This window comes from Quercus lobata, chromosome 3, assembly GCF_001633185.2.
Source record: "Quercus lobata isolate SW786 chromosome 3, ValleyOak3.0 Primary Assembly, whole genome shotgun sequence".
NCBI classification, from domain to species: Eukaryota; Viridiplantae; Streptophyta; class Magnoliopsida; order Fagales; family Fagaceae; genus Quercus; species Quercus lobata.
The window spans coordinates 41,784,348-41,807,138 of NC_044906.1; the positions used below are offsets into that span (position 1 = coordinate 41,784,348).

Genomic DNA, 22,791 nt, shown 5'->3' on the forward strand with positions numbered 1-22,791 from the left:
AACATTCCAAAGCTTTTTTATTCAAAACCTCATAAAAGTCTCACACTCCCTCTTTTTCTCTCTGGAAGTGGCAAAGACACAAGCTTGAAGAAGTGGGTTTTAATGGCAGCACTTGAGCTTTGTCCATGACTTGAATTTTTTTCTTCTTCTTCTTCGATCTAATCTTATCTTTCATCTTCTTCTTCTACTTTTTTTTTTTTTTCCCTTCGATCTCTGTAAACTGTGAAGTGTGAACATTGTGAAGCAAACCCAAAACACATATGGGCCGAATCTTTAGTTTCGACCGATATTTACCGAAACACACCGGAATGACTGAAATTCCCCGGAACTGGCCGGATTTTGACCCGAGGTGGAACAAAGGGTATTTCGGTTCCAAATTATATACCAGTACGAGAAATTCTATCTGTTCCGGCCAGAACGGAACAGAATTCATAACAGTGCTATATATGATTATATATAAAAGTGCACATATTTGGTAATGCATATGGGGAAATGCATGAATTGATGACTTGGAAAATATAAGCACCTTTGATTTAATCTTTGATAATGAATTTATGGATTTTATGGTATAATGGAAAATTTAAAGGTGCTTATTTTGTCTTTTATTAAATGGGAGTTGATAGAAGATTTTGTTGACAAAGAATAAATTTGGAAACCTACTGAGGGGAAAATTTTGATGTTCCCAAATAGAATATGGGGTAGCCAAGCCGAAACTCGACTATGAGCTTTTGAAATAAAGCCCAAAGGCTTTCGGTGTCGTGTAAGCCCGCCCGAGCAAGACATAGAGGCTGCACACTGACAAGAAGACAACAACAAATCACAATAAACACGTTACTGTTGTTAGTTTGTTATATTATTAGTCCTTTTACCGTATCATAGTTCAAATCAGTCCTCCAACGGTAAGGGTAAAATTACACTTAGTCTAGAAAAAACTGATTTAAACAGTCCAATGGTTAATGATTAAATAAGTTTAGGAATGTGTTAACTCCTGGAGGTCCTTGCATGTCTTGATTAGGGGAGTTCAGCCATCATTACATCAATGTGAGGGAAAAGTTCAATTGTTACATATACATTATATCCTCCAACCATAAAATAAAAAGTAAAAAATTAAAGGTTCCATGGAAAGAGATAGTTTTCAAAACATTATGGCCTTCATCATAATAATACTAAACAATGATTAAAGGCTTCATTATTACAAATAAAAGAGGAAAAATAGGAAGGAATGAAGGGAGAGAGGGATCCCAGCTCAGTGCAACAAGTATTAGACTAAGATTTTGGTGAGTGTGTGTTCATAAAGCATGAATGAGACAATATGGGCTATTTTGAGTGAGTGGGATGAGATTAACTCTGAGGTTAAGGCTTTTTATAAGTAGTGGTTTGTTTGTGACTAGTTGAGAGACATTTATGGGCTGTGATTGTGTGAAAGGGAAAAAGAGTATCTGAGATTAGATGAGTGTGGGCTAAAAATGATGAGTGGTGAGTTTGAGGAAAGCTAAATCACAAGCAAAGTAGTAAACAAACCAAGAGTTTCAGAGGGAGTGGTTGTCCTAGTCAGTTATGGGATGTTTATGGAGTAGGAAGGTGTAAAAAAGGTGGTGAATGTTGGTGTTATGGTGATTATAGGCTGAGAAAGGTTGTGAGTGAGCTCAAGAGAGCTTGAGGAAGCTCAAAGAAAGTAAATAGGGATTGAATTTCTGCAAAGTGTAGTCAATGATAGAAATTTTTAGAGAGGCTTCCTCCCCCCTATGGGCTGAGGTGTGTATCTTTTTATAATGGAGTTTTAGAGAAGCATTAATTAACAAGAATCCAAAAAATGTAGGTCTGATTCAGGGGAGCCTTGATAACTAAATTAAAAACCTAGATTTGGCCTAAAAATAGGAGATTTGCTTTTGGGGCTGCCTTGCTTCTTTGGGTAATGATGGGATTTTAGAGTGTTTGGGGGTAATCTTGCATTAGATGCTAAGATTATTGAGATTGTGTTCAGCCAATGGGATTAAGGCGTGTATCAGGAATGAATCCTAATGCCGCAACTGAGATTTGGTCCCCAAGAAGTGAGATTCAAATCCCCAAGCCAGGTGTCAAACTCTAAGTCCACTTTAGGGGGTTTCGCTGGAGGTCCCTTTATGCCCTCCAAACCACATGTTCCCAATTTTTCCCCTTTAGGATTCATGGGCTTGGCACATGAATCACGTCTTGAACGTTTTTGACATTTATAGCATCAATTTGTTGAAGTTTAGATAATTTTGGTTTTAGCTCCCCTTCTGCTAAAGGTGCAGTCTTAAGGAAGATGATGGAGTCCCTTCATCCTTTTGACTTTAGCTGATATGACAGCTTTTGGGCACTGTTCACGTTAGGCAAAGGGTGGCAAAAAACTGATGGGACAGCCCCTAGTTCATCTTCAAAGGCTTGGTTCTCTTATAGGAGGCTCTAGTTGTTTCTTTGATTAGGGATGAATAAGGACTGGTTGCCCACTTTCAAGCCTCTTGCTGGGGACCTTTTTGGGCTGGAACTTTGCTCCATTTCAACACTTTTAGTTGGGCCACATGACCCTTTCTTTGCTTGGGCTTGTTCCCTACTCCATGAGATTCTTGGGCCTACAAAATGGGCATTAAATACATGTTTTGTCATGGGTTTTTTACTCCTCATGGGCTTTAATTGTTAGTAAAAAAAAAAAAAAATGAATCAATGAGCTTTAATAAATATTTATGATAGATTTTGGGTATTAATTTCCATAGGCTTTAAATAACAACTTGTATAGTTTCTCATAAATTTTGCTATTAATTACTTTGTAAATGATAATGACCTCCAATATTTTTTCTTGAGAATAATATTTACCATGGATTTTAAATAAATATGGTAACAACCACTATAATAGAATAATGTGATGTTCTCATGAGTTTCTCTATAAATAATCATAATGGACATGTAGGATGAATAATTACCATGAGTTTTGGTAATAAATGTTATGAATGTTGTGGTGTAAGATAGATAGTGAACATGACTTTATAATATGAAATAAATAAATGTCATGGGTCTAATAATCATAACTTTCCTTGGGTTTTTACAAGATGATCGCCATGAGTTTTAAGAGTAGATAATTCATAAATTTTATGAGCTTGTAATACTATAGTAATGGGTTTAAGAATCTAAAGTATTGTTCATTATCGGACTTTTAAGTGAAATAATTATGATATAGTATTTTGCCAAGTATTAATAATCCTGGGCTTTTGATAAAATAGTGCCAAGTAGTTAGCTTGAGCTTTTAATAGTGCCAACGTAAGTTGGGCTTTTGATATTGCCAATGAGAATTGGGTTTTGATAATACCAATGAGAATTGGGTTTTAAATATTGCCAGTGAGAACTGGGTTTTGATATTGTCAATGAGAATTAGGCTTTGATGTTGCCAATTAGAAATTGACCCTTGGACAAATAAATTGCCATGGGTTTAAATCATGGGCTTTGATCATGGATTTAAATTCCATTAATAAAATTTTTTTGCCATGGACTTGAATCATGGGCTTTTCAAATATTGCCAAGCATAAGTATTCTTGGACTTTAAATAGAATAGAATGTGTTTATTGGGTTCATAGGGCCGGTTTTGGGCTTAGCTAAATAATGATAATAAAATAAAATAAAATATGATTTTTTGGGCTTTTTTGTGATATTTTATATCATAACCCAATTTAGATGATGAGATATGAAACATTTGTGACTAACATAATAATAGAGAAAAAAAATATTTGGGAAAACCCAACAACTTATTAGCGGTATAAATAGGTGGTGCTCAAATAAAATTAGGTGTAAAAAAAAGTACCCTAACAAAACCTTACAAACTTTATGGAAATTTTGGTTGTTTAAGGTTTTTCTGAAACTACCTAGATATAAACTATGTATTTGAAAGGAAATGTAACCTGTGAGCAGTGCCGGCTGAATAGTGGAGCAAGAGAGGCGGTCGCCTAAGGCTCCAAGTAAAAAAAAAGGCCCCCAAATTTTAACCAATAGGATTATTTATAATCAATAAATAAAATAATATTTTTTTACCAGATGAAAAACAAATAAAAAATAGAGAAAAATGCAATGTCCACAATATTTTTTACAACACTTTTACAATTATGCTAAGTAACAGGTTGTTACAACCTGATATTGATGGCAAAAAAATAATTATAGTGATATTTTCAAAGAGAGAAAAAAAAAAAAAAACAACTTAAAACCTAGGATTTGTTATAAAAAAATATTGTGAATGTTGTACTTCTAAAAAAAATAAGAATAATAATAAGAGCTTAGTTAGCAAACTTTTATTAGTTCTCGTCTAAGTCTACCATTAACACCATTCTTTTACTTATTATTATCTATCTACCATATCAATAAGTATGAAAAGTTTTGTCAAAATTTTTTTGTTTATAAAATTTCTTAAAAAAAAAAAAAAAAATTCTACGTAGTTTATGTTAATTAGTAATAATTTTGCCTCTAAAACAAGATAATTAATTTTCGCCTTAGGCCCCCAAATACATCAAGCCGCCCCTGCCTGTGAGCTTTACGTTGTTTTAACTTTATGCCATATGTGATTTCCCAATGATCACTCGATTTGGTTTCCATAATCTTTGTGACAGTAGAGTCAGATCTAGGTCTATGTCTTTTCACTTTGGATGACGCGTTCTTCCCTGCTACCCATAGGAGGAAGAGGTTCCTTAATTTTATGTGGGTGAGGCTATTACCCATGGGGCCTAAAGACCAAATGCAAAAGAGGTCCTACTTGACGCGTTCTCCTTGCTGCCCATAGGGGGGAGACAAAATCTTGAGGCTATGGGTGAAGTTGTTGCCTATGGGGCCAAGAGACTGCGTACCAAAGAGGGCAATATCATGCAAATTGTGAGTGGGTGGAAACCCTGACTGGTCAATGTGGTAGTGTATTATCTTTGTGATAAATTACCTTATATTAGATTTTATGGCTTTGGAATTATATTGTTAGTGCTCACAGATTATAGTATATAGTTTCATGGTATTATTTTGAGGAAACTACTTGGAAGTGAACTGTGTGTTTCAAATACATTAACTTGTGAGCTTTTGATGTGGTTTTGCCATTGTGCCATGATATTGGTGATTACCCTGTCTGTGTGACAACCTGTCTATGTGACGACTCCATTTGTGTGACGACCTTGTCATGTGACCTTGGGTGAGGTTTCTAATTTTGAAATGGTATTGGACATTTTTTGGCTCATAGTGAATAAAATATAGTTTCATAGTTATTTTAGGAAGCTTGGTGCTATGTTATTTCTATCATTCTTGTCGTGTTGTTAATGGAATTGATTTTGCATAAATTAAATGGAAATTCCCAAATTATAGCATGTTTTGTAAAATGCTCATTATCATGAAAACTGCATTTCCTCCACCCCCATTAATTATGCTACTTACTAGGCTTTAGCTCATCCCACTCTCCAACAGTTTTACAGATAAATTAGTTATATGTCGGGCATGAAGCTTAGTTTATTATTGGTGATTGGACTACTATGCTAAGTGGGAGGTTTGTGCTATAAATTGTCAGTGACTCAACTTACTAAATTTATCAAGGCTATAGCTTATTCTACTGGAGATTGGGCTCTTAAGGTTTGTTAGCCTTGGGTGTGGTAGGCCTAGATTTTATGTTGAGGTTACGTATCTTAGAGAGGAGTGTGACTTTGTGTTTATTTTATTTGGAACTTTGGATTGTTATGTATATTTGGAGACACATGATTTGTAGTTTGTATTGCTTGTAAATGTGTCATAGAGCTCTGACTTATGTTGTGGAGAAATCAACATATTTATTTACTTTATCAAATGGAAAGAAAAAAAAATCTCGTACAATCTCTCTTGAAGGCTCGGTTTTTCATGCTTTGGACCCTTTTGGGTTTGGAGCGTGACATTTAGCCTGGGCCCCCTCTTCAGGTGTGTTACCTGATGATGTTGAGAAACTTAAGGAGGGGTTAAGTGACACTTCTGTTGACTCATCTTCTCCAAAGAAAAATGATGATGATGATGAAGATGAGAATCCTAATCTTTCTACACAAGTCAAAGGAAAAAGGCAAACTTTGCTATCATCCACACAAGGCAAAGGGAAGAAAGGAGGAATAGCATTAAAGTTGACACAACAACTTAGTCATATTTGTGATGTTGTGGAGTTAAAGGAACTCAGCTTGTTCAGTGGAGTCAGGTAGTACTATTTGTAATGTCATGGAACATGTTTGCATCTTGGATGGCATTGAGAAGGGTTCTGAACTCTACCTTATGGCAGCTCGTATTTTTCAAAAACAAGAGAAGAGAGACATGTTTGTCATGATGGGAGAACCACATTTGCAACTTTAGTTTCTGCAAGAGGAAGCAAGCTTGTCAGGGGAACACTACTTTGGCACTAATTAATTAGGAAGACAATTGCTTTAAAATGTTTTCTTTGTGAGGCTTTTCGTCGTTTATTATTTTATCGTTTGAATAATGTGATTGTTAGGGTGTGTCTGAATTTATTGGGATGTTTTAACAATATTTTTAATGGATATTATTTCTTTAATCGTTTAAACAATTTATTTATTGTGATTTATCTAATTTTTTGTTATCATTTTAGGTGTCATTCATATGGATTACAATGATTATATTGATAATAGTGATGAAGATCATTCTTATGATGTGGAAGATGATGATGAATTATATGATCTTGTTGTTGCTAGATGTCATACAACAATGACATATTATATGAAATATATTAATAAAGAACTTTGTAGAGATTCTGAACAAACTGACTATAGGTGGTTGATGGATTGTTTGACTGGTAATGAAGCAAAATGTACCAAATGTTTAGAATGAGGCCACATGTTTTTCTTCAATTGTGTAATGTATTACAACATATATATGGACTTCGGCATACAAGGCATATTGGGCTTGAAGAGTCAGTAGGTATGTGTTTGATGATACTCGGACAAGGAGCATGTAACAGGTTGGTTCAAGAAAGATTCCAACATTCTAGTGAGACTATAAATAGACACTTTCATAGAGTTTTGAAATGCCTTAACATCATATCAATGGATATCCTCAAGCCTTCTGACCCTACATTTAGTGTAGTTCCAAGACATATACAAAAAAATCCATTGTACATGCCACACTTTTAGGTATGTATTTCAATCATTATAATTTGCTTCTAATCATTGCTAGGATTATTTCCTAAGTTACTAAAATTTGTATCTTATTTTAGGATTGTATTGGTGTCATTGATGGTACACATATCCAAGTTGCTGTTGCAAAGGACAAGAAAACTCCATATTATAATAGAAATAGTGTGCCAACTTTTAATGTGATGGCAGCATGTGATTTTGATTTACTTTTCATAATTGTTATGGTTGGATGGAAAGGTGTAGCACATGACACACATATTTTCTTAAATGCTATTCGTCGACAATCTATCAACTTTCCAAAAGTACCACACGGTATATAATTTTTTTATATTAAATATATATGAAGGATATTATTTATGCACATCTTTTGTGTTTTTTTTTTTTTCTTTTACTAGGAAAATATTATTTAGTTGATGTTGGATACCCCTTAAGGAAAGGATATTTGACACCTAATAAGGGACAAAAGTGCCATCTTCCAGATTTTCGATGAACTAGTCATGGAAATCACCTAGAAGAAAGGTTTAACTATGTTCACTCATCACTTAAAAGTGCAATTGAGAGAACCTTTGAAGTGTGAAAGAATAGATGGAAATTTTTGAAACAAATGACATCTTACAACATTAAGGACCAAAGAAACATTATAGTTGCTACTTGTGTTTTGCATAATTTTATTAGAAAACATGACAGAGAGGATGAGGGATTTGAATGGGATGAGCATAACTTGGACAATCCAGGAAGTAATAGTAGTGAAGAAGATAGTAGCAGTCAAGCAAACATTGAGAATATACATGATGAGGAGATGAAATCTATTCGTGACAAGATAGCTCGGTCTATTTGTGGGTTGTAAACAATATTTTCATTATTTCTATTTTAGACAAATTTTAATGTTTTGGTTAAGAGCTTTTTTATTTTATTTTTATTTTTATAATGTGCGGGCCAAAGTATTGATATTGTTGGTAATAAACATGTTAATATATTTATTTTCCTAATCATTTATAGTCTTTCTCCTTATGATTTTTTTCTTTGAGAAACTTCTCTCTATGAATTTCAACAACATCGTGATCATCATTAATTTTTTATTATTATTAATGCAATTTTTAATCCTTTAAAAAAAAACACTCATAACAGGAAAAAAAAATGACAAGATAATCTTAACAATATAGTTCAGTCTTTTTTTGTAATTTACACCTAAAATAGCAAATTTTAAAACAATTTATCCAAACACATACTTAGGGTATTAAAAATAGAAAACGCACATTTTCATATTTTTACCAAACACTTATCTATGATTTTAAAGCGTAATTATTAGGTACTCCGGGAGTACCATAAATACGTACTTCCTCTTCTCACATAAATGGTAGATCCGACTAATTAAATTCATGGTGAAACCTGCCATTTATGTGAGAAGAGGGAGTACGCATTTATAGTACTCCGGGAGTACCTAATAAATGCGTACTCCCCTCTCTCTCTCTCTCTCTCTCTATATATATATATATATATTTATTGCTTTCCTCTAGATAATATTGAGTAGTACTATATGCACAAACTATTTTACAACATATTTACAAATCTCCCTCCTTATTTATTACTTTCCACTAGATAATATTGACTAATGCTACATGCACAAACTATTTTACAACATTTTTACAAACTGCTGTTGTGGCCAACTTCTTATTAGTTCTCATCTAAACCTACCTCTAACTTTACTTTTTCATTTACAAATAACCACTCACTATATCAGCAGTTTGTAAAAAAAATTGTATCTCTAGCATTTTCTGATAATAATTTAATCAACACAACCTAACCATATATATATATATATATATATATATTACCAAAAATAATCTCATTTTCTCTTATTTCACAATTACTACAAGTCAGGTAACTTTCTTTTTTTAATGGTGAAGATAGAAGTATATTGATGTCAATAAACCAAAAACAAAGAAAAACTAGGTCTGAACAAAGGGGCTACCCCGGTGGCTGCCAAACACTAGTAAACAAAAACAAATCTATAATATCAACATTTTAATAAATACGTATAAACAAAGAGACGGGTTCAAATTACACATGGTGTAACTTCACAAGTATTACACATTTTTTACATCATAGATCTCCTAGAGATCTAATAGTTAAAAATAATACTTTACACATAAGCTTGCTTAATTAATTTTTGTCTCTTTTTTCTCTTTCCCTTATCTATTACATTTACAATCATGTTAAAACTTAAAAGGAAATTTCTTTTTGCCAAATCTACACCAATAACTATGAATACAAAGATGAGTGTATCCAGAAATAAAAACAATGATGGGCTAAAGTGCTAAACGACTACTTTATCATTTATTAGACTTAGGTTGCGTTTGGCATTGGTTGAAAAATACAGCTTTTTTTACTATTTAGCTTATTTTTCCACTATTCCTAGGTCCCATTGCACTTTTTAATATTATTCATAAGTCACACTGTACTATTTCAGTTAGCTTTTAATTTTATTTATAGTACTTTCAGCAAAAAAAATTTAGTTTCAGTTAAACAAGTTGTTCCTGAACAAACTTTTAGACTTGGATTCTGTTGGTTTTATAAATATATATATATATATATATATATATATATTATCAATTAACAAAAGGAGATGACCAACAAAATCACAATCCCTCCTCATCATTTGCATTATTTGCAACTATTTTGCAGATCCATTTACATCAAATTTTACATAATCAAAGTTTTAAAGGTCCTACCCAAAAAATGTCTTTAATTTTTCTATTAAGAAGTCCAGCCAAATTTGTATTTTTAAAATTGATGGCAAAAGTAATCCAAATAACTCCAAAGCATAACAGGCAGCCTTTTGCAGTCTGCACTACCTTGGTAACAATCAGCTCTCTTCCCTCAAATTCATTTTGATCTTTGATGGCCCATAGAAACCACGCTGTTGTGCAAAAATATCTCTTTTTGGTTGTTGAAAATTCTGTAGCACTTTCTACAGTGGCGACTCCAAGAAATTTTGTCAAGGTATTCCTCAACAAGCATAAGTTACACAATTTAATAAAATGAAAATTTTATATATTGACAACAACAATAATCAAAAAACACGCAAATATATAAAATTTACAATTGTCTTCTATGAATTTTCATATTTTGAAATCGTTGCATGATAGTCTCATTATCAATGCTACAAGCTACATCTTTTTCAATATACACAATCAAACAATCATTCATCCACTGATCTTCCATTCGATTGCGCAGTTCATTCTTTATATATTTCATTGCTGAAAAGCTTCTTTCTACTGTTGCAGTAGCAACTGGAAGGGTCAAAGCTAACTTCACAAGCAAATAGACTAAGGGATAAGTCTCATGCTTCCTTGTACTCACTAACATTTCAGCAAGTTCATTAACTCCTTGAAGCTCTAAAAAGAAGTCGTTGCTGCGCATAACAAAAATGTAATTCAGCAGTTGAGAGTCAAGTGCCAAAATATCTGTCCCAAGAAAATCAGAGGGATAGAACTTAGCTAGACGTATCAACTTTTCCTTATTAAAAACCACAAATGAATTACTTGGATTCAAGCAAGCCATACAAAGTAGCAAATCGGTATTCGCCTCAGAAAAACAGTTGTTAAGCTCTTGAAGTTGCATATCTATGACTGTGTAGAATAGCTCAACACGATAATGATGTAAATTTGTATTTTGTTGAGTGTTGCGTCACGGCCTCCCACTAACTACAAATATTTCATCCATGTTCAAGATAGAAATATCATGTGTGGTACAAAATGAAGATACTTCAGTCAATAAAGATTTCCAATCATCATCTCTCATCACTTGCAATCGTTGCTTAGACACTTTAACAAGATCCATAGCATTTACCATATCTTGATTTTTTTTTTTTTTTTTGCAATGCTATTGACAACTCATTTATGATCCCTAAAATGTTTTTCATCAAGTGTAAAGCAAAGACAAATTCAAAAGATAGAATTGACCTCATAATAGATCGAGCTTCAACTTTTTGGTCGGAAAGGCCATCTTCTTTAATAATCTCAAGTACATCAACAACAACAAAGAATATCAAAATCAAGTTGAGAATAGTCCCATAATATGATCTCCAACGTGTATCACCAGGGCGTTTAAGATTTGTCTCTTGATTCAAACCTTGCCCACTTCTATGTACATCATTCTCTAAATCTTCTTTAATTTTGGCAAATTGTGCATCTCGAAGAGCATCTCGTCTCTTACAAGAGCCTCCAATAATAGTTACTAAATTACTAACCACATAAAAAAATTCAACAATGTTAATGTAATTTTTAGCAACGGCAACAAGTGTCAATTGAAGTTTATGAGCAAAACAATGGACATAAAATTCTGACTTATTCTCTTTCAAAATTAAAGTTTTGAAACCATTGATATTACCTTGCATATTACTAGCCCCGTCATAACCTTACCCACGTAGGTTCGACAAACTCAAATTATGTTCACAAAGTAAATATTCAATAACACATTTGAGTGATAAAGCGGTGGTACTTGCAACATGTACAATAGCAAGGAACCGCTCTATAATAATTCATTTTTGTTCACATAACAAAGAACAAGGGACATTTGTTCTTTCACTGAGATATCACGTGATTCATCAACTAATATTGAAAAGAACCCATTGTCAAGATCCTTGATGATGGCTTTGGATGTTTCACGTGCAATTGCATTCACAATGTCTTTTTGAATATCCGAGTGGGTAAGCTTGCAATTTTTCGGAACTGTTTGCAACACTTCATTGATAGATTCATTGTGATCCCCCAAAAATTGTAGAAGCTCAAGGAAATTTCCTTTATCACTTGAACTTTGAGATTCATCATGACCATGAAAAGTTAATCCCCGACATAAAAGGAATCTTATGCAATTAACTATTGCATTTAATTGAACCCGATATTCAAGTTTATCTTTATTTGATTGCTTAACCAAAACACTTTGAATGTGTTGCTTTTCCTTCAATAGATCTTCACTCTTCTTGATAACTTGGTTATGAGCACTATTAACTCCTCCAACATGGGAATCTAACTTCACAAGCTGATTCCAAAGTTTGAATCCCTTCATTACAGAAGTCTCACCTCCTCCTTACTTACCAACATCTTGCCACCCAAATAGGTAGCAATAAAAACAAAATGCTGCATCCTTGTCTATACTCTATTCCAACCACTTTCTATTTACATACCATTCGGATCTAAATCGACGGGTCTTTCCAGAAAAATATGATACAGGGTAATCATGAACAATAAGTTGACAAGGGCCTTTTGTTAAACAATATCTTCTTATTTCATCATGATTATTAGGATGATAAGATGATATCTTTTGTCGTAGCCCAGGATCTAAAAAAAGATTTTCTAAGTTAAGGTTAACACGAGGCTTAGAAGATAAAGATGAATATTGCACAGGAGATGAATCTTGGGTACGTGGTTTTCTTATCAAATATTTGTCCATAATTCTAGCAAAAAAATAAACAATAAACTATAAGTTCATTTGAAATATTAATAAAATTATTAATTATTGTTGTTTAGTTGTTTTATTAATTTGTTTGTCTTTTATAAACTATAATTTGTTATATTGTTGTTTCATTAATTATAAAATTATTAATTATTATTTAGCCTAACATAATTTAATTTATTTGTCTTTTATAATATATTGGTTAATTATACAGCTTTAATTATTGTTGTTTAGCGTAACAATAAACTATATTGCTTTAATTTGTTTGTCATTAATTATACTGCTTTAATTTATTATATTGTTTAGCCCCTTATGCACATTACACTAAAAGAGCTAGACATTACACATCCCATGTGCAGCACAATAATTAAAGCAGTGTAATGTGCTACACATTACACTACTTTAATTATTATTTACCCTGCCCCATGTGCCCATCAGTCCATCTACCCCTACCCCACTCAACAGACAAGCACAAGCCTCATGCCTGATGCCCCAATCACAACAGCCAGCTGCCAATCAAAAAATTTCACAATCACAAATCACAATACACATTACACTAAAAGACAATTAATATCTCACCAACACCAACACCAACACCAACACCAACACCAACGGATAAGATAAAGCCAAATTCAAAAAGAAAAAAACCAGGCAAAAAGCAAAATATAAATAAAGCTCATTCATTTGGCCAGCCAATCACAGAGAGAGAGAGAGAGTTACTGAGTTAGACTCTTAAAGAATAAAGAGAGAAAGACATTCATTAATTTAGTTTTCATTTCAGTGAGATAAAGAGAGAGAGAGAGCTTGAGAGACTGAGAGAGAGTTAGAGAGAAAAAGAAAGAGAAAGATCTTGAGGGAGGGAGCACCGAGCACCGGAGTAGAGTGATCTGTGATGAGGGGTGAGCGACAAGCGACAACAACAAGGGGTGAGTGAGCGATGACGACGAGCAAGTATTGGGGTTTTTTTGGTTTGGCTTTGGTTTGCTCCGTATTGGTTTTTTTTTTTTTTTAAACACCTCTGTATTGGAGTTTGTTTTGCTTTTGCTCTGTATAAATTGTATTGGGGTTTGGTTTTCTCTACTTTCTCTGTCAACGACATGACCGTGGGTTTGATTTCTAATTCTCTGTGTTGGTTTTTTTTTTTTTTGAGAATCTGTGGGTGGGTTTGCTACCTTTGTAATCTATTAGGCTCACCATGGGCTTGGCTCTGTTACAATTTTTTTTTTTTTTTTCAGATTTTATTTCAATTTTTTTTTGGGCTTTTTTTTTTTTTGCTTGAAAGTTGAATAGATAATTTTTTTTTTTTTTTAATTTGAGGGTGTTCCTAATTTTGTGATTGAGGGTGTTCCTAATACAGATTAAATATAAATTTTTTTTTTAATTTTTTTTAGGTCAAGGTGTTCCTAGGAACACCCTGAGCTGTACGTGGCATCGCCACTGACTCCCAATGCCAAATCATAGAATGAAATTGGATGTAATAGAATTTCACAGAGATTTAAAAGAGCATGGTGCTTTGTTTTTTCATTAATATCTCGAACAGTTTCATAGGAATTTTTTTTTCCTTTCTTTCTTTTAGTGAAAGAAAGCATCGAAAGTGGGAGAGAGTAGAATCATGTGAGGAATTGCAAAAAAGTAGGGGATTATACATTATAGTGAAAAACTTTTGAGACTCATGAAGTATTTAATAAGGAGAGAGATAATGATACTGAAAGTTCAAATTGTGTATAAAACACCAATGAACGTTTAGACCTCCAAAATTAAAATTACCAACACAAGCTTATACACAAACAATATACGTGTGGAAAGATGAATATAAGCTAAAACCAAATTGGTAAAACACTCCAAACCGAAATTAATCACAACCATAGCAGTAATTAAAAGGTAAAAAATAAGGAAAGAGAGATGCAAACACAAAGATAACACGGTGATGTGTTATTGAAGAGGAAACCGAAGTACTTGGTAAAAAACCTCTCCGCCACCCTCCAAGCGGTCAATAATCCACTAGAGAATAAAGTTAGGATACATAAATAATAGAAGACCCTTCCAAGCCTAATCTACCCAATGCACCTAAGCCCTCCAAGCTTCTTACTCCAACAGGGTACGCCGAATCTTGTCTTCTCTAGCTTGCCGAATCCCGCAATAGCCCATTGATCAACCAAATAAATTGATCCCTTCTAAACTGCTTCCCAAGTACCAAAATACCTCATCACTGATATGGGTATGGTAAGATAAGGATTTGGCTAAATGTACCTCCCAAGGATATGTCAATGGAGAGGGTGAGAGTAGAGGAATTTGGAGAATCAAAAGATTAAGATTGTGGATGAGTCAATCTTATTTTTCTCTAGGGTTTCTCTCTCAAAATTCACTCTGGAAGCTCTCAACATTTCGTGGGTATAAGGATATTTATAGTGGTGTGTATGAGGAATGCAAAAAGTCATGTTTCAATCAAACAGGGCATTCTGGTGACTCAAGCTCGCAACTGGAACGAGTCGCGAGTTTGAGTCACGAGCTAACTGCCTGGCTAGACTGGAAGTTTTGTCCTGTAGTGCTCCAACTGTCGTGACCCTTAAACTCCCCCTGCATGGTTCACTCGTGTGCCATTCTGGTGACTTGTTAGTCGCAAGCCAGTCGCAAGATCCAGTCGTGAGACTCCTTTGAATTGCACACATCTTGAGTTTTCTTCACACTCTCTCACACACTACCCTTACATAATTTCAACCTAAATATAGGGTATCTAATTGCTAAATTACAAGCAAATTTGGCACGGAATAAAGCCAACACATGATTGAATAAATTCAACCTTATAGATACTATTAATTAGGTAAGTTTTAATGATAATATGGGTGTTGATGCTCATTTTGGTAGAAAAGCCCAATAGTAAGAGGAAACCCAACAACATGGGAAGAAAAGAGTTAGTAAATTCGGAGAAAAACCATTAAGCCCGAATGGTAGGAATAATGAATCATAGGCCTAGAAAATAATAAATGGGTTTCAAAGGAAGCAAGTGGGCCTAGAGGAGCCTAGAGAAGGAAGTAATAAACCCATGTGCATTATATGAGATAGAAAGCAAGCAAGAATGGGCCAAAGAGGTCCGAAGCAATGAATTAAGTAAGTAATGGGTTGATGGAAAGCCCATGAACCCCAAAAGTGAAGGATATGGTAATTGGGTGGGGAAAGCCCAAAAGACTTAGTAAAAGCCCATGAGAATGCATAATTAGAATGGGACGAGGATGCTCGAGGAAAGGAAATGGGCTGAGGATGCCCAAGAAGGAAGAAATGGGCCAAGGAAGCTCGTAAGAAATGGAATGCAAGCCCAATGATGATATTGGGTCACTATAATTAAGTAAAAAAAGGGAAGCATATAGTAGGTCCAAAAGAGGCCCAGCAAGTACAGACCAAGCAATACCACGACAGGAATAACAGAATGGTATGGCAGAAATGCTAGCAAGTCTATGGAAGGAGCAAAGAATGGGTTGAAGAGAGAAAAGCCCACAATCAGGCAAGGTCCGGCCTATGAAGAAAGCGAGTCATAAAGAATGAAGGCTCAAAAACTCGTTTACACCACAAGAGGTCAAGAATGAGCAGCAGAACGCATAGACGGGCCTCCAGGCCATGGCAAACGCATAAGCAGCATGCAATTTTTGGACACACACGAAAGTGGAGCACGCATAAGGCTTAGGCACCACCAACCTGTACCTAGCCAATATAGGAATGGTGAGCCATGGGTCAGAGGTAAAAAAGGGTATGGTCTAGCAGTGAGGAGAAGGGGGAGCCTATTCTGGGGTTCCTTCTTAAACTCTTTGGGAGGAAATGTCCTGCTGGGATGACACACCACCTAAAAGAGGAAAAAATGAGTTAGAATCACTAGGTGCATGCCATGAGGGATAGAGAGAGAATGTCCACCCTTATTCGGATAAGAATGTCACAGTGAACAAGCAAACAAAATAGATGTCTTTGTCTGGTAATGGGATGTGGCACGACCAACACAAGTAAGTGATGGTGGTTGGGCAACTAACAAACCAATGGGTGGTCTAGAAGGACACCCACACCTAGACAAAAGTGGTTAAGGGGTAAAATGGTAAAAACCAGTCACGGCAAGCAGTATATAAGGAGCCTCTGCCGTGCACAGTAACACAACATTACAACGACCACATCACCATAACACCAGAAGAACAACATCACACGAGCAAAAACTAAAAAGAAAAAAGGGAAAAGCAGAGTAACAAAACCTAGAAAAGGAAAACAGTGAAAAAGAAAAACAGAGAGTAGGCAAGAGCGTGATAGTAAGCATGCACAAATAGGCTAATCCCTTCTCTCCCTCTAAAAGTCTACCCTCTATTAAGGACTAAGGATTTCTTAGGCATAAGCCATTTCGGCCCATCTTCTCAAAGTGAGTAATTTCTACAACAGGACCTTCCTGTGAGGTTATCCACATTGAGAAAGTGGTTCACTCTTTGGTCTTAGTTCCGTAATACAACTAAGCACGACAGACTAAACTTTTCACCTTAAATCTTATAAATTGATTTCCGGTATTACCCTTTCTTTTATTATTATTATTTCTTCTTGTAATGTGTTTTCTACTGTTATGCTGCTCTTTTCTCTAATTGAGAATTCTTTGCTTGTTTTGAGTAACAGTGAACGTTTTTCCTTTATTGTTGTTATATTATGCTTGCCCACCGTAACTCTTTTGTAACAGTTTCGTCTGCCACGGGCAAGGTGAGTACAAAGGGGCTTTAGTTTGCGCACAAGCCGGTTCAAAGTGAGTTGCAATTGGACCAGTCTTAACTCTCCTACCCAGAACCTTTGGGCCGTAGTGTGGCAGGAGGTAGCCTAGCCCACAATCTCAAAAAGGCCCACCACAATGGGTAATGATGTTTCTTTTTTAACCATTGGATCTCTAAGAGATCTATGGTGTAAAAAATGTGTAACTCTTGTGGAGTTAGACCATATGTAATTTGAACCAATATCATAAACAAAAAATATTTACATTATTAAAATTTTTAATAAACCTGCACAATTATATCAAGTGTGATATATGAATATAAATTTTTTTTTTTTTTTTCGTTAGACCGCGTTGAAGGCAACAAGTCCAGGCAGAAGGTCTACCTTTCAATTGCTTGGCTTGGTGACAAAAAGGGAGGTTTGCTTGTTTAGTGGATGATAGACTCAAATTTGAAGTTTTGGATTTTTTTTATTTTTTTTTCAAGGAGCAATTGAAAGTTATTTGATTCTTGTTTTGGTAGTTGTTGTGAAATTAGAGAAACTGCAACTTTTTTTTTTTTTTTGTATTTGTTTTTGTTAGGTTGTGTTCAATAAAATATTATCTAGTGGAAAGCAATAAATAGAGAGAGAGAGAGAGAAAGAGTATTAATTAGGTAATAACTAATATATAAGATGAAAAGTAATAACATTTATTAAATAAATTAAAAGATTCAAAACTATATTAATAATTAGTTTTTTTTTTTTTTTTTTTGAGAAACAAGACTTTGAACCTTTATTAAGTACATCAGCCATGATCGGCAAAAAATACATGAGAAAGGTGTGGAGGAACATCCTCCGTCCACACCGAACAACCTCTAACATGTCTAGCATGTTTAGCTAGATTGTGTGCTACATTATTGCCACTTCGACCCACATGCGAGTACGTGATGCTGCTGCCTGCGACAACCATTGCTTTTGCCGAGCTGAGTATATGCCCATAAGGAGAAAGGGATTCATCATCTGACTGAAGTGCCTTTATGATATTTATAGAATCACCCTCCAGTACAAAGGAGGTGAGACCAAGTCCCTGTGCGAAGGAAATAGCTCTAGCTGCTACCATAGCTTCGACTACTTCTAGAGAGAACGGTAGACTTGCTTGTTCAGACAAAGAAGCCAATGCTTGTCCTCTGCTATCCCGAATGACAACTCCCAAGCCCATTTTGCCCATATCTCTAAACTGTGCGCCATCGAAATTTACTTTTATTTCACCCTCTGCCGGTGGAGACCATTGATTCCGGGGTTGGCTAAAGCTTCTGAGGTGTGGAGAAACAGAGGAATTTGCCCGTTGGAAGTCAGCCAAAGCTTGTGATGCTGTTGGAACGACCAGCGATAGCGGATACTCCGTATGGGATGTTTGCATTTTGTTTCTACGATGCCACAGTGACCACATGACTGATGCCAGCAGCTCCGCATTCTTCTGTTCTTGGTGAGCATACATGAGAACTTCTTTGATGGAGGAAAAAGCTCGTGTCTGCCGAAACAAAAAGGTCGGGACTGATTCCCACACCTGTGTGAGCTGTGAGCATTCCCAGAGAGCATGGATGACTGATTCGGACTCACACTTACACAGCTCGCATACGTCGTCATGTAGAATATGCCGTCTTTTCAGGTTTTGCTTCACCGGAATAGAATTGTGGCAGGACCTCCAAAGGAAGTTTCTGACTTTGCTTTGTACATTAAGGCTCCAAATCAATTTCCACACTTCATTTTCAGGCTGGATAGTCACAGAAGGTAACTCTGGAGTTTGGTCAGAGGTAAGAAATCTTGTTCCAGACCTCACCGTGTAGGTACCTGATGGAGTAAAGGGCCAGACCACCACATCTTCCACTGCATTGGGACACAAGGGAATGCTTAAGATCAACTCCACGTCATGGGGAGTAAAGATTCCATTCAGCATGTTGACATCCCACTTCTTCGTGGCTGGATCAATGAGGGCCGAAACTTTCAGATCTTCAAAGCCTGGTACCAATTGGGCTTCAATTCTCGGATGGGTTGTGGATGGCAACCAAGCATCATTCCACACACTTATGGCATCACCACTACCCACTCTCCACCTTACACCCTTCAACAATAAGTCTCGTCCTTTCAATATGCTATGCCATGCGTATGATCCCGAGCTTGAATAAGGAGCTTCTAAGATAGAACAATGTGGGAAAAACCTCTCCTTAAAAACCTTATAGAATAGAGAATTTTTTTGGTGAAGTAATCGCCAAGCTTGTTTGGCTAAGAGAGCATCGGTGAAATTTGCCAAGTCTTTAAATCCCATGCCTCCTTCCGCTTTGGGTTTACAAAGTGTGTCCCATTTAACCCAATGTATCTTCCTTCGGTCTCCTTTTTGACCCCACCAGAACTTCCTTATAATACTTTCAATGTCTCCACATAGGCCCAAGGGGAGTTTAAAGCAACTCATTGTGTAGGTTGGGATTGCTTGTACTACGGCCTTGATGAGTATTTCTCTACCTGCTTGAGACAATAGCTTCTCCTTCCACCCTTGAATTTTTTTCCAAACTCTCTCCTTAATGTAATTGAAACTGGCCTTTTTATTTTTCCCCACCAAAGATGGTAACCCCAAATACTTCTCATATTGTAAAATCACCGAAACATCTAAGGCAGATTTGATGTGGTGTTTGACCTCTTCAGGGGTAGATTTGCTGAAGAAAATGGTAGTTTTTGCTTTATTAATTTGTTGCCCCGAACACCTGCCATAAGTCTCAAGAATATTCAAAACTTGTTGGCACTCCTGGATTGTAGCCCTGCAAAATAAAAGACTATCATCTGCAAAAAGGAGATGAGTTAGTCTGGGGCTCTTTCTGCATAGGGCATAGCCCTTAATATCACCTTTACCCACTGCCTTATTGATGAGACCATTTAATCCTTCTGTGCAAAGTAGAAAAAGGAATGGTGACAAGGGGTCTCCTTGGCGAATGCCTCGTGTAGGGTAAATCATCCCTTTTGGCTCTCCATTCACCAAAATGGAGTAAGAGACCGTCTTAACACATAGCATCAAGAGAGTAATCCATCTTTCAGTAAAGCCCACCCTTCTCATGACTGATTCCAAATATGACCATTCTACCCTGTCATATGCTTTGCTCATATCCAATTTGATGGCCATGTAATCTTCCTTTCCCACATGTTTCTGCATACTATGGAGAGATTCAAAAGCAACTAGAATATTGTCAGAAATTAATCTACTCTTGGTAAAGGCACTTTGATGTTCCGAAATGATATTTAGAAGAATTTTTTTTATTTTATTGGCCAGGACCTTTGAAAATATTTTATACAAAACATTGCAAAGGCTGATGGGTCTAAAATCAGAAGCATATTCCGGAGAATTCTTTTTTGGGATAAGAGTAATGAAAGTGTGATTGAGATTTTCAGGAAGACATGCTGAATTAAGGAAATGTAAAATAGATTGTGTGACATCGTTACCAATTGTGTTCCAATAATGTTGGTAGAACAGTGGAGGCATTCCGTCTGGACCAGGGGCTTTGAGCGGGGCCATTTCTTTTATTGCTTTCCGAACCTCCCATGCAGTAAATTCCTGTTCTAGCTGATTATTCATATCTGAGCTGATAACCCTTTCAATGGACACGGTAGCTGCATCACTCAAGGTTTGGTTGGCCGAAGTGTACAACTCCTGGAAATAGCTTATGAGAATCTCTGCTACCTCCTCATTACTAGACTGCCATTGTCCATTTGATGATCGAAGCTTCTGGATGGTATTTTTACGCTGTCGTTGAGTGGCCCGGCTGTGAAAATATTTTGAGTTTCGGTCTCCTTGTTTTGCCCAAAGTACCTTGGACCTTTGAAACCAAAGCCTATTCTCTTTGTCCACTAAGACTGTAATCTCCTTTCTTAGTTCCTGAATTCGAAAATTCTATCCAGTGCGTAAAGCCTTTTCTTCTGCTTTAGCCAACTCCTTCCTTTTCTCCTTCAATGTTTTCCTGATATTGCCGAAATGGTCTCTTTCCCATCTCTTTAATTCTCGGCCACACTTGTCAATTTTTCAGAGGACTCTAGCTGCAGGGTCGTCCACTTCCCTTGATTCCCAGACTGCTTCCACAACCTACGAGCATGTGTGGTCAGAAAGCCATGCCTCTTCAAAACGGAAAGGTTTGGATATAGACTGGAAATTTAGGCCCTCCATATCAATCCATAGTGGGCTATGATCTGAGGTGTCTGCCTTGAGATGGTGGACTTTTGTACTTGCAAATTTCAGCAACCAATCATTAGTAGCTAAAGCACAGTCAAGTCTCTCCCAGATCGAGTGGCCTGCAGAGAAGTGTTTCTGCCAAGTGTACCAGGGACCTGAGAAACCAAGGTCGATAAATCCGCACTCATCCACTACATCCCGGAATAATTGCATCTGTGTTTGGCCTCTGTTACTACCTCCCAATTTTTCAGAGCTTTGAATGATCTCATTAAAATCCCCGGCGCACAGCCAAGGGAGATTAAATTTATTATGTAAATGCCGAAGTTTCTCCCATGAATCCATTCTTTTATGCGTCACTGGCTCACCGTAAAATCCTGTGAACCTCCATACTTCTTCCTTCCCCTTATTTATAATAGAGTCTATATGGTTTGGTGAAGAGGAATCAACGCTCAGGTCAACAGAGTTTCGCCAAAATAGTGCTAGACCTCCACCCCTGTTATTTCTCTCAACAAAAAATAAGTTCTCAAAATCAATATTGCGTTTGATCTCTTGTAGCCTTGCTTCATCCGCCCACGTTTCGGCTATAAACACGACGGAGGGATCTTTTGCTCGAATCACTACTTCAAGCTCTTTACCTATCCGTGGGTTCCCAAGCCCATGGCAATTCCAAACAATGATGCTCATGGCTCTTGGCGCGGCTGCGTAGCAGCCTCCACCAATAAATTTTCCGAATCATCCTTTGAAACCAAGAATTTTTTTGTAGGTAACTCAGGATGGACACACTCATCTGACTCTCTGTTTCGCTTGTGTAAAACAGGGTAGTTAACTGACGTCTCTGGTTGCATGTTATTTCTTGCTATTCTCTTCCACGTGCGAAGTGCATGGGTATCATGTGGGGCATTATGGGTGAGCACGTGAGGGGAATTACCTTTTTCTGCATCTCCTTGAATCTCTATAATATCCCCTGTTTTGTCTCCAGCGTGATCATCATGTGAGAGTGTGACAGTTGGCTTAGTAATTATGGGAGGAGTGTGGGAGTCAAATTTCTTTAAAGCCAAATCAATATCTTTTATTTGGTTTTCAAGATTTTGTGAACGGATATGGGAGGGAGTGGAGTCTTGAATGGAATTTATTACCGGAGTAATTGGAGGTAATTTCGAACGTGAAATCTGCACCAAATCCTCCGTGAAATCCGCGATATCCATATGGGAGACTTGATGGAGGTCAACGTTAGCATGGCCGTTACTAGGTTGCATCGGTGTATGTCAGCTCTGTTCTGTCGCC

The 22,791-nt window shown here is 36.2% G+C and overlaps 1 protein-coding gene across 1 annotated transcript; it reads right to left on the reverse strand.

The window, feature by feature from the left end:
* Nucleotides 1-21,420: 21,420 nt before the first annotated feature.
* Nucleotides 21,421-22,191, reverse strand: LOC115980904. Its single transcript, XM_031103102.1, has one exon. It carries the CDS (start codon nucleotides 22,189-22,191, stop codon nucleotides 21,421-21,423), a length of 771 nt encoding a protein of 256 aa, XP_030958962.1.
* Nucleotides 22,192-22,791: the final 600 nt, after the last annotated feature.